General features: G+C 46.0%; 1 protein-coding gene across 8 annotated transcripts in view; it reads left to right on the top strand.

Annotated features, from left to right (window-relative positions):
* The window catches only part of FRMD4A (FERM domain containing 4A), a 607,066-nt gene that overhangs the window by 480,124 nt on the left and 113,359 nt on the right, over positions 1–13,583 (top strand). For all 8 annotated transcript variants that reach the window (XM_046013725.1, XM_046013732.1, XM_046013730.1 and 5 more), the window contains one exon: positions 1,124–1,208. In XM_046013725.1, the coding sequence (XP_045869681.1) occupies positions 1,124–1,208 (85 nt within the window). The remainder of the gene's footprint in view (positions 1–1,123; positions 1,209–13,583) is intronic.

The following is a 13,583-nucleotide window of genomic DNA, read 5'->3' as shown; positions in this document are numbered from 1 at the left end:
AGGGGTGTGTTTGTTAGCCTCATGAAATACTGGTTTCTTGTTTTTGCTGTTGTGATTGTTGTTTTCATCTGAATGAGTTTCTAATATTTGAAAGCGGTAGACTTCTCAGGTGGAGAACCACTGACCGACCGGGTTCGCGGTCTTCTTCTACACTGTGGAAAACAGAAGCCCAGAGAGATGAAGTGATTTGCCCTAAATCATATGGAACTGGGACCAGATCACTGGCCTCTTGACTTCTTCCCCAGATTCTTTCCATCATATTGTAACACTGTTCTAGAAGAACATAGCCCTTGTTTTCCCATCATGTCTGCTGCCACCACGTCGGCGTGGCCCCAGTTTCCGGGTGGCAGGTACACAGAGTCCCCACTCAGAGCCTGTTCCCCAACAAGGCTCTGCCTTCCATCACCCCTCCCTGCGCGCGGCTGGTCCCTAGACAAGTACAAGTGCCTAATCTGATTATGTGATTTAATAAACTCCAAAGTCGATGCATAAAAAGGTGCATTAAATGTAAACATAAATAATTTCAGCATGTTTCATCGTGAAAGAAATCTATAAGCTCCATCTGGATAAAAATCCAGTTCTCGTTTGGCTTAATATGCATTAATATCACAGCCTGAAGAGCACTGCCATAGCTCTTGGGATTCACAGAAATCAAATCCCACCTCGCCACCTTTGGGAAAATAACGTTGTAACCATTTCAAAGAGAAATACGGCCCCCTTCTTCAATTGAGCAGGAGAAATTATCCTCAAGAAATCCAACTCAACAATGATTAGGACCAAAAAAGCAATGTATGAAAATCAAATAATATTATTAAAAAATTGGAAAGCGGCTTAGGAAAAAGAAAGGCGATGGCTGAGTTTAACCCCCTCTGGGAGGAGGCCCGGCTTCTTGGCTCTGGACAAGGTTGTCAGGCATGGCAGTCCTCATGTGCTAGAAAGGGTCTTGAAAAACTGCTTTCTTTTGAAAAGGAACCGTATGCAAACAACTGATCACGACTTTTCCTTTTTCATTTAGGATGGGGAGTTCTGGTCCTCATGTCAAATCCTGTAGCTCAGAAAATTGCTGATTTTCAGCTCAATCAGTTTCTGCCTCTGTGGCTCATTAGCAGTTTTTCTCTTTCAGGTTCTATATAGAAAGCATCTCTTACCTGAAGGACAATGCTACCATCGAGCTCTTCTTTCTGAATGCTAAGTCCTGTATCTACAAGGTAAGAACTCCTTCCTCCTATTCAGTTTTCCACTGAAAGCCAGAAGTATCATTTGAAGCCAGAAATCCCATGTTGTTGCCCCAATGTGATTTTATTGATTAGCATGGGTCATTTATAAGTGGATTGCTATAAACAAATGAGAATGCCCTGAAATAATACTATCCATTTAACAACGGGACTCCTGATCCCATCAGGAGTTCATCATGTTTTGGCTCCTTGGAGTGTCCTTTCCCTGGCAGTTGAGATAAAGAGGAAACATGGATGGGGAGGGCAGACGCACTTGTCCACGTAGACAGGGCCCCTAAGCACGAGGAGGACGAGTGGAATTCTTCTTCTTTTTGCAGAAGTCTGTTTGATTTATTCTTCCAGATAGATGTTAGAAATGTTAGAGCGCTTCCTACAGATGTAGCAAAACAAACACAAACACACTCAAAAAGCTTAATTGCAGTTGTATTGAATGATGGAGAAAAATTCAGAAGGGGAGGGAGAATATATAACTTTAAAACGTTAACTCTTCCCATTCATAATTATGAAAAATTTCTCCATTTATTAAATTATTTCTCTAGTTCTGTAGTTTGTATAGTTCTTTCTTTCGACTAATTAATTTTTTATTTAAATTCAGTTAGGTAGCATATAGTGTATTTATTAATTTTAGGGGTGGAATTTAGTGAAAACAGAGAGGGAGACAAACCACAAGAGACTCTTACTATAGGAAACAAACTGAGGGTTGCCGGGTGAGGGGAGGGGGATTGGGGTAACTGGGTGACCGGCATTAAGGAGGGCGTGTGTTGTAAGGAGCTCTGGGTGTTATATGCAAGGGATGAGTGGACTTCTTATAACCAAATGCATGCATATCTGACCATTTTTAGATATTCTGGCAATATCTCTCAAAGGGATGCTATTGGCACTTCAGGTGGGGCAAATTTTTTAATTATGCTAAAATACACGTAAAATTTATCATTATAATTACTGGTAAGTATACAGTTCCGTGATAGTACATTCACATTCGTGGAATAACCGTCCCCTCCATCCATCTCCAGATCTCTTCTCCTCTCGCAAAACTGAAACTCTATACTCAGTAAACACAAAATCCCTGTTTTAAACACCTCCCAGCCCCTGGCCGCCACCCTCCTGCTTTCTCTGTGAATTAGACTACCCTAGGCACGTCATATCATGGATCCTGTAGTGTTTGCCCTTTTGTGACTGGCATAGTTCACTTGGCATTTCACGCCTGGGTTCATCTACGTTGTAGTGCGTGTCAGAATTCCCTTCCTTTTAGAGACTGAATAATACTCCAGTGAACGTAGAGACCGCGTGTTGTTTATCCATTCATCTACCAATGCATACTTGGGTTTCTTGCACCATTTGGCTATTGTGAATAATGCTCCCATGAACATGGGTCATGAACATGGGTTAAGTATCTCTTCCAGTCCCTGCTTTCAGTTTTTTCGGGTGTGTACCCAAAAGTGGAATTGCTGGATTGTATGGTAATTGTATGCATAATTTTTTGAGGAGCTGCCATATTATTTTCCACAGTACCACAGTACATTTTTCCACGGCACCGCATAATATCCCCACCAACAGCGTGTAAAGCTTCCAATTTCTCAACATCCTCTCCAACACTTGTTATTTTGGGGGCTTTTTTTAAAATAATAGCCGTCCTAATGGGTGTTAGGCAGTATCTCATTGTGATTTTGATTTGCATTTCCCTAATGATTAGTGATGCCAAGCATCTTTTCATATGCTTATTGGCCATTTGTACATCTTTTTTAGAGACATGTCTGTTCAGGGACAATTTTTAATTGAGTGGGATGGTCCCTCCCTTGCACTGCGTCCAGTTTCCCCATATGCTTGTAGTGTTTCCTTTCATTGGCCAACCCCAAGTTCCCACACACCCCCTGCCTGGAGAGAGGGGCTTGCAAACACCACCAGGGCTGAGATCCTCTACTGGAAGAAGGTATTTGAAGGAAAAGCCCACACTGCTGTCCCCTTGTGCAGCACAAATGCAGACTTTGGGGCATCTCCTCAGGTCAGCTCATCAACAGCCATCTAGAAGGACAGCTTTGGGGCTGAGCGCTTTCTGTAAGTTGTGTGGCTGAATCTTCCCAGCACCTAGAGGTGAATACTACTTTTTATCCCTGTTTCTCCTGGGAGGAAGAAGAGGCACAGGGAAGTGAGGAAATTCACCCAAGGGCACAGATCAGAACCTGGCAACCTGACTCCAGGTCAGCCACCTCTGAGCCCCAGAGGGCAGGATCTCCCCCAGAGTGGAGATCCCCCCAACCCCCCTCACACCACCCCCATCGCCCCCAGCAGCCACGGAGGACTTCAAAGCTAAGTGGGCTCATGGTGAAGTGTTAGTGGCTGAGGAAGGAGTCTGAGGAGATTCCACCGCCTATATTTTCAGGTTTAACTAAACCCTATTTTAAGGGATTGCCACAAACCCACCAAACATTAAAACACACACACCAGTTGGCTTGGTACATCAGCTGTCAGTCTTCCTTCTGGAAGTACTTCTGCACATTCATTGCACAGAATAGTCCTTCCAAATGCAAATGACCACAATAATGAAGGGCCTGGTAGGGATCAAGTTCAGTTCTGTGAAAGGACCTCGCTTGGTGACAGTTGCTGAACCAGGACTTAAACTGGGCTCAAACCCAAACCACTCAGACTGCAGTATTTTGGGTTTTTGCTGAATGGAGGAAAAAGACACTAAATACAGTTCCAGGAACTTGCAAAATCCTTCCTCTCTCTAAATGTGTTTTCTCATTCTAGCGTGGAACTAAGACCAGCCTTCCATAGCTTGCAGATCCCAAGCGTCTCTGAGGGTTTTTGTTTCATGAATGTGAAAGCACTTTGAGCAAGTTGGGAAGTAAAACATGAGACTGTCCACCAGGGGGCACACTGGGGCAGTAAATGTCTGGAAATTCCAGTTCCCTGACTGATGAAATCTCAGCCAAGTAAAAGGTGGCCCCAATTCGTGCTTGTCCAAACACCTGGGGAAAAGGAGAGACACTTTCTCACTCGGAGTTGTTCAGTTCAGTCCAGTCACAGATGCTTAGCCGGAGCTGAAGGCTGCGGTGTTTCTGAACACCGTACTTGCAAGAGATTCACGGAAAACGAAAAAGGAGAAGAAATCCTCCAAATTTAATATTACAGATCCTCCAGGGGAGATGGCCAGCCACACTTGACTGAGACACGCCCAGTGTCAGCCTGCCTGCTGACCTGGCTGCTGTCTGTCATCCAGAACCCTGGGCTGTCTCCTCAGGATCCGACTAGAACCCGCTTCCCTGAAGCTTAAGTAGGGGACCAAGTAGGGTAACAAGACCACCTGTCTCCCTCCTGTCATCAAAAATAATAGGTGCACTTGCATACATTGGCACTTTGGGCTTTTTTAAAAGTTTCCCATAGATTATCTTAATTGAGTCCAGACGAGAGGTAGAGCCAGAATCATTAGCTTTACCCAGAAAGAAATGGTGTCCAATGGGCGCCTGGGTGGCTCAGTGGGTTAAGCCTCTGCCTTCGGCTCAGGTCATGATCTCAGGGTCCTGGGATCGAGCCCCGCATCGGGCTCTCTGCTCGGCAGGGAGCCTGCTTCCTCCTCTCTCTCTCTCTGCCTGCCTCTCTGCCTACTTGTGATCTCTCTCTCTGTCAAAATAAATAAATAAAAATCTTTAAAAAAATAAATAAATAAATAAATAAATAAATAAATAAAAGAAAGAAATGGTATCCAAGAGGTTAAGTGACTTCCTCGAGGACCAAAGACCAAAAGTGGTTGAACAAATGGCGTGGTCCGGTTTACACTGTTGTCAACTATGCTGGCCTGGTGGGAGGCCCTGCAGCAGAGGGCGATCTGGAGTTTCGGTTTGGAGTCCCGGACACCTGGGTGCCTGTCCTGGCTCTGCTTTCCAGTACATGCAATGAATGTGGACACCTTCTTTGATGTCTCCAAGCTTAGTTTTCCTCTTTGGTTGAACAAGGACATTAAAGGACCCAACCCCTGGCGCCTTGGGGTGCACTCGGTTAAGCATCCAGCTCTTGGTTTCAGCTCAGTTCATGATCCTCAGGGTCGTGGAAACGAGCCCCATTTCCAGGTCTGTGCTCAGCACGGAGTCTGCTCGAGATGCTCTCTTTCTGCCCCACCGCCCCCAACTCACTCGTGCACGCGCACTCTCTCTCTCTCTAAATATATAAATAAATCTTTAAAGGATCGGACCCACACCCTTCTTGGAAAGATGAAGCAAGATAAAGCATGAGTGTGGTTGGTTTAGCTCCACACCGGGAACATTATGAGCTCCTGCTCTCTTGGATCCAGACCCGAGTTGTTCGTCTCGACAGAGAGTTTCTGTGTGCCACCCATGCTATCCCCCCAGCACTGCGGGGGGCCTGGAGAAGCCCAGGCGGCAATGCCAGGAGCACATTCTGGACATGATGCTGGTAGATGGGGGCTTCTGTTTACCCAACGCAGGATTCATATGAGCTCCCTCCCTGTTTCTCCGGCAATGATCCCTGCAGTGTACCAGAATCTGAATTGTACAGATAAGTGAGCTTTTTGCTCCTGCTCCCTTCAAGCACTGTTTCATTCACTTTTTAAAGCATTAATACTTTTTTTCTTTTCTAAAGAGAGAGAGAGTGTGTGTGTGCACGAGTGGGGAGGGGGTGAGGTGAGGGGCAGAGGGAGAGGGAGAATCCCAAGCAGGCTCTATGCTCAGCACAGAGCCCAACATGGGGCTTGACCTCATGACCCTGAGATCATGACCTGAGCTGAAATCAAGAGTTGGATGCTTAACAGACTGAGCCCAGGTGCCGCTAAGTTAATTAATACTTTTATCAAAGTAATATGTGATGCAGTTTCAAGTCAGATGGTTCTAAGAGGCTTATTGTGGGAAAAAAGCCCACCCCCAAGTCCCAGCACCTTCAACAATTTCAGCTATTTCTTACCTATTTCCAAATAAGTTGGCACAAATCATTATTCCTTGATTATATCCACTTTAGATTTATCGAATTCCAACGGAGATGGGTGAAGATTAAGGTCTCCAATAGAACCACCCACACTTTCCCGTTTCCCATTTTCCCAAAGTGGTGGTAAGCCCCATTGTGGGTAGAAGCCCCAGCTGCCAGCATTACATTAGTGTGACTAATCCAAGCAGCACCCTTTTTAGACAACCACTCGTTTTACCTAAAGGTAATAATTGCCTTGCTGTTACTTGTTTAGTTTCTATGGGCCCATCATTTTTTCCCCAAGAGCTCCTGTAGATTCCCAAGTGCATGCCCACATTAATTTCCAAATGCATTGGGTAATTCATTCATCCATTCCTCTCTTTGGTTTCGTTTTTATTGTCACCTCCTTAGTTGTTTGTCCTGGGACCTCCCTATAGCCATCCTCCATCCTCTCACTCTAGTATGGACCTGGCCTCATCCACAGATCTCAGCACGGGATCCCTTTCCCCCTCCAGTCTGTCCCTCACCCAGCTCTGGAGTGCATCCTCTGTTGCCTGCATCCCGAGTCTCCCTGTGTTTTGTTTATACCATTTTTTCACTGGAGAACATCCTCCAATAAATCCAGGGAAGCATATGGGAAGTACAGTGTTTGGGTGCTTACATATCTGAAAAAGTCTTTGTGTTACCTTTATATCTGATGGATAGCTTGAGTGGATATGGAAGTACGGAATGAAGACATCTCTCATAATATCAAAGCTGTTGCTTCAGAGTGTGCTCGGGAGAAGTCTGCTGGGCTGTACCTTGTATGTGGACCCTCTCCCCCTCTCCCACCACCACCCGTGGGCTCTTTTAGGATTTCCTCTTTATTCCTCTTCATCTGAAATTTTAGGGTGGTATGCCTTAAAATGGGTCTTTGTAAATCACTAGGATGTGTATTCGATGGGGACTTTTAGTCTGGAGATTGGTATGCTTCAGTTCTGGGAGAGTTTTCTGTACTAATTCATTGATGGTGTCTCCTCTGTTTTTTCATGTTCTCCTTATGGAACTGATGTTAATCAGATGCTGGGCATAGCCTCCTTCTATGATACCTTGTATCTCCTATTTTCCATCTGTCTTTTTATTCTACTTCCTGGAAGATTTCATCAATATGATGTTTAATCACTACTGGCTTTTTAACATTTGCGATCATGTTTTTGATTTCTGAGGCTTGGTATTATCTGATCTTTCTTTAAATGTATACACTGTATGGTCTATTATCCTGTTATTGCCTTTAAATGTAACATTCTCTTATCGTTTCAATATTAATTACACAGCCTCCATGTCCTGTTTCTTTTCGGTTCTTTTTTTCCCTCTGTGTATTTCCTATTTAGTTTGGTCTCTGTCTTTCATGTAGGAGGCTTGCCTCAGTCGTCTGTTGATCTTGGTGCATTCATCCATGTGCAAGAGTGAGGCTTTTGGGAAGGGGTGGTCTCCTGGTGGACATCCTCGTGGGGCAATCCACGGGCGAGCTGGTTCTTTCAGTAGGAACCCCGAATGGCAGTGTTTGGGTGTCCTTTCCCATGGCTCTTCATTCTCTCCAGAGGAGAATCTTCCCACTTCCTGTCTGGGTGTTCATCCTCCACTTCCTGTCTGGTCTTCCACTTCCTGTCTGGGTACGTCCTCCACTTCCAGGGTAGGGGAAGGAACCCCTCTGCTTGGGATATAGATTCCCTTTCTAATCCTGGTGCTTTTGATGGGGGCCTCGTTCCAGCTTCCTATTCACCTTCTTCAGAGAACGAACCTCTGATCTTTCAACAGCGGAAAAGTGAGGAAAGATGCTTCATTGTGTTTTGTTCTATTTGTCATTTTCCCGAGACTAGGAACACCACCTTCCTGCCTTCCACTCTTTCTTCACCAGGAGGCAGAACCCATGACCCAGTGGGTTTCTCCCTCACATCCCTTTGCTTTGTACTTTACAGTCCCCTGTTTTGCACAAAAAGAGCAGGAAAATACAGTCATAATCAACCCAAGTTGCCAAGGATTAGAGTGTGGTCATGAGAGAACAGGGTTCTAATGATGAACTTTAAGTGAAGCAGGAGGGGCTATAGAGTGGGGGGTCCCTGACGCCCCACACAGTTGCACGCTCAACAGCACTTCTGATGTGTGGTGTTTTCTTTTCTTTTCTTTTAAAGATTTTATTTATTTATTTGATAGAGACAGAGAGAGAGCATGAGCCAGGGGGAGGGGCAGAGGGAGAGGGAAAAACAGACTCCTCACTGAGCAGGGAGCCCGATGTGGGCTCGATCCAGGAACCCCATGATCATGACCTGAGCCAAAGGCAGACACTTAACCCACTGAGCCACCCAGGGGTTAATTCACCGAGGTTACAGGTGGATGAGGGAAAAAAAAAATTATGAGCAGGGGATGGATAGAACTCATTTAGAAATGTGTGTCTTATTGGGTGGGAGACTCCCATGGGAAGTCTACCGTTGATGTTGTGTGTTCTCTGGAAAATCACACAAGAAAGCAGAGCTCTCCCGCCAAGGCTTTTCTCTTTGGTTGTGGCTTCTCCTGCCAAACTAAAGAAGCCATAGGCCAGCCCGGCAGGAGGCAGTGCGCTTGTCCCACCCGGTGGGCGCAGTAGGGTGGTCATGGATCTAATCTCAGCTCTTGCCACACCTTTGGGCTACGTAACTGAATCCTGCTCTCTCTCCACTGATAAAGGAAATTGCTGCCAGAAATTAGTCACCACAATGATTTTCAAAAGTCTTGCACACCACAACTGCTAGGTCATAAAATTAGTGTCTTTCTCAGGGTGCCTGGGTGGCTCAGTTGTTAAGTGGCTGCCTTCAGCTCGGGTCATGGTCCCAGGGTCCTGGGATTGAAGCCCACATAGGGCTCCCTGCTTGACGGGAAGACTGCTTGTCCCTCTCCCACTCCCCCTGCTTAGTGTTCCCTCTCTCGCTGTGTCTTTCTCTCTGTCGGATAAATAAATAAAATCTTAAAAGAAGAAGAAGAAGAAGAAGGAATCCCATAGCTAATATGGGATTGACCATCCACACTTAAATATACTTAAATGCTTAATCTCAATCCTTATCCTGCCCAACAATGATAACGAAAGAAACAAAACACATGATCACCATCTAAGGGTTGATTGTAGTTTCCTTCTTTGGGTTAGAGGAAAAGTTGGCATGACCGTTCTTCAGAGTGAATTTTTAGTATCACCTTCCATGACCTATCACTGAACTAGGCATATAGACAGTGCTTAGGAAATTGTTCTTAATTAAGGCTTTCCAAACCCAGGGAGCAAGGATTTGCATATTTCCTGTGAAATTACCAAGTCTGGTGTCCGTGTGTACCCACTGAGAGCAGATCGTGTCAGAAAAGAAGCAGCTAAAAATTCCTGCTTCGTGTGGACTGGGGGTCTTGTTCCAACCACTTTTCTAGATGTCCACGATGGTCTGAGAGCCTCCCATGTTACTGACATTTAAATAAGCATCCTTGGGCCACATTTGCTAGTAGGGCTAAACACCATCGCTCTTATTGGAATTGAAATAAGCGGTCTTTTATCCAAGATCTTCAAAGAGCTTTGCTAATGAGCAGATAGTATCATCTTGTCTGGGGATGAGAGAAACAAAGCCCACAATCAGGCCCCACAGCGCAAAGAAAAAAACCAAACGTAAATGTTCGTCTCAGACCATCAGAATCCTCTTCCTCATTTCTTAGCGCAATTGTTGCAGGGTTCATGTGTATTAGTGTGTGTGCTCATGTAACGGGATGAGAGGGAAGAAAGAACAGAGAGGGACTTTCGTTTTCAATTCTAGAAACAAATTCACTTGGGCTCATCATCTTGGTGGTGCCCGGGACCTCTAAAAGGGAGACTCCCCGGGTTCCTGACATGGGCAGTAAACCAGAGGCAGCAGGAGGAATTGCTGAGCCACAAAGTGAGATTATGGTGACCCAGCCTGGGTGGCTTGTCCCCCCCAGTGGCTCATCAGCTAAACATGAAGTAACTTGACGGATGAAAAACTGGCAGAGGGCTAAGGAAGACGGTTGTGCAAGACCACGTCGGTCCTGTCCGGCACCATAGTCCCTGTTTGCTCGAGGCGTGTTCATGCAGCCATTGTGAGTTGTGCAGTGAGCTGAGCCACCTACACAGGCACGGGGAGGCCAGGCGCGGCATCAGGACCACTTGGCTCATACAGTGACGCAGGTAGACACACACGTATAAATAATGCTGTCCTCCTCTTTAAAATCATACATCTTACCACGATTCCTGTAAATGCTCCCCAGTGCTGAGAACAGAGGCAACACTGGGGAAGTCAGTTTATAAACCCCCGTGAGCCTAAGTAAATACGGCAGTCAGGATGTTTGTAGTGTGTCTTCGAGTTTCCAAGCCACCTATCCATGTCCTCACCAAACTCAGTCAAATAATTGGAAAAGAAATTGTTATCCCCCTTCTCCTGATGAGGGAAATGAAACTCAAGGAGACCCAGTGATTTATTCAATGTCCCAGAGCTGTTGAGAGATGGGAACTCGTACCTGGAACTTTCCAGTGAGGGTAGAAATGATCTTAAGGAGCATGGCAAGAAATGGGAATCTTTAGGCATTTTGTGGTGAGAAGAGGGGTGGCGGCGGTTGGCAAGAGGTGACTGAGAAGACCCTTGGGCCGTCCCTGCCAGCTGTTCTGGATGGACTTGGTATAGATCATCCTCCCTGAAATCTTGTCAACCTAGCATGTGGTGGTTAATCATGTTTTCTGTTACAATTATCTTATTCATCTTATGTGGTAAGTTGGAATTTCTGTCACTCCCGACCACAGAGGAATGCTTTCCATTAAGATCCGGGGCTGTGTGAAGACCACCACCAATTCCCTCAGAGTGAGGGATCATGAAGAGGTCCTCCAGTTCTCGGGACTTTTGGAGAACGTCCATAACACCTGCCGCTCACGGTTCTCCTGGGGCCATTTATTTGGAATTCTTGGAGACCCACAGATGGAAATCTTTCTGAGAATATTGTTCACAGTTATGCTGCTGATAAATGACCTCAGGCCTCTTCCCTCAGCTAGTGAATCACCTGGGATCAAGCAGTGCTGAGTGGGATGAAGTGGGGCCATCCTCCCCCACCCCCTCCGAGTGCCCAAGCGCACACCTGCAGATAGTCACGTTTTGTCTTTCCGCGGCATTTTTCAAAAGATGAGAGAAAGCCCAACACGTTATTCTGTAGTAAGTAAAACAGATGCCCAGAGTAGAGCCCGTATAACTGAAGGGCATCACATTCCCTTCTACCAGCACCTTCCTCGTACCTGTGCATCTTAGGTAAAGTTCTTACATGCCCATCAGATCACCCTGATTCCCAAGCGATTTTGGAACTCCGCAAATACTCCCAAGATGCGCCTGTCCAGCAGCTCTGAGAGCCTCAGAGGCACAGAGGATGGTCATACCCCAGCCTCAGAGTCATGCCAGCTGGGAGGCGCCTACAGCTCTTCCCTGATGGGCCCTCCCACACTCCCCCTGTCCCGTGTGGTCCTCAGCTAGCCCAAACCCAGTGTGGTCTTTGCATGCCCTCTGTGGGGTCTCATTCAGCTTATTTTCTCTGCTGGAGCAGGGACACATGAACGATACCACCTCCGGATTGCCAGAAAAGTCACATAAGAATAAGGGAGAGGCGGGGGTGCCTGGGTGGCTCAGTGGATTAAGCCTCTGCCTTCAGCTCAGGTCATGATCTCAGGGTCCTGCGATCAGGCCCCACGTTGGGCTCTCTGCTCGGTGGGGAGCCTGCTCCCCCTTCTCTCTCTGCCTGCCTCTCTGCCTACTTGTGATTTCTGTCAAATAAATTAAAAAAAAAAAAGAAGGAGAGTCATCTTTTGGATGTTAGCTGGCGCGTGATGTCTGACAGGAGGTCCCCTGGAAACATCTGTCTATCCCCTGACTCAGGAAACTCAGCTTGTAGGTTTTGAGGCACAAGAGGAAATGTGTGGTGTGGGCAGAAAGTCTCGAACACTGATGCATCGCAGTGGATTTTAAAGATGAAAATCCCCCGGGAGGGTCAGGTGTAAAAAGCAGGGTGGGGGGGCGCATCATGAACAGGAGACGTCGGAAAATGGAGTAGAAGCTGCATGGTAGAAACATATGTCCTTCAGATGCCTGTGCTGACTCCCCTGAGGGCAGATGACAAGATGATTCCTGAACTCAGTATTAAGTAGAGATGGTGAGAAGGACTAATGCCCCGTACTTCCATCGGATTGGGTAGGCGCAGGTTCTGTCTGAACCACGTCAGTCTTTAATCCTTTTCCCTCTTTCTGGCCACGTTTTGACTTGCCCTGTTTTTTACTATCTTCTCCGGGAGATGGTCAAAGTCAGAGAAGGTGAAAACTCACCCCAGTTGAAGGGCGAGGACGCCCAATTACCCTCAGGTCGAGGGCTGTGAGGAAGATTGGGTAAATTGGGGCAGGCATTGAACTGTGCATTTTGGGGAGCTTGACTGAATAATGGCACATTCCAGTTCACACTCACCACTAGGTTTGTTTCTAAGCGACTCTCCTGGAACCGTGTAATAGGCTACATAAAATAAAATGAAATTTTAAAAACATTCCTGCCTTTGTTACTCTGCTTCTCCCCCACCCCACAACAGAGGTCCATTTTCATTTGGCAGATGAGTCAAATAATGAACTAAAAGCTACGTTCACACTAACAAGGGTTGTTCCCGGTGGCTGGTTTTGAGTTGCATACATAAGCCTCTCCTCGAAGGTTAAAGATTAGCCCACCATTGACCATTAGCTGCAACACGGGCGTAAATGTTTGACAGGAGAGCACATATCCCCGGATGGGGCCGTGCACGTGAGCGCCCAGCATGTCCTTGGTAGGAATGGAAAGGAACGACGTACAAGTAGAAATGGGCCATTGTGGAAACCCTGGACAGTGTTTCTGTTAAATCATTTGTACACTGTTAAATGATTTACATTCTGATGGGATCTGGTAATCCCGGAAGGGCAATTCCACGCATTCCTCTATATCCCGACCCTGACAGTCTGTATCAATTACAGTGGCCATAAAGCTCTCTCGGCTGGTTAGGCATAAAGAATTATTGTGCCCGATTCCTCCATATGCTCTCCTTGGTTCTCTTAGCCCACACTTCTGAGGTGGTTTGGTAGCAAATATCATTATTCATCTTTGCAATTACTGAGACTGAAAGGGCCCAAATGATATCCATCCCTCAAAAGATATAGGCTTGCTTGAGTGTGTTGTTTTGAAATCCAGGTCCAATTGTGGACCACAAAAAAATTTAAAAAAAGAAAGAAAGAAAGACAGACAGAAAGAAAGAAAATCCATGAATTGGAGTTCGGCTTATAATTCAAGAGAAAAGTAATTCTACTTTTAACTAACTTCGATGACACATATGGTTCTGAGAACATGTTGGCTGAGACCAAGTCCTTATTTTTCCTGCTTGAAATAG

This window comes from Meles meles, chromosome 7 (assembly GCF_922984935.1).
Source record: "Meles meles chromosome 7, mMelMel3.1 paternal haplotype, whole genome shotgun sequence".
Lineage (NCBI taxonomy): Eukaryota > Metazoa > Chordata > Mammalia > Carnivora > Mustelidae > Meles > Meles meles.
This window is presented reverse-complemented; position numbering and strand designations above follow the sequence as displayed.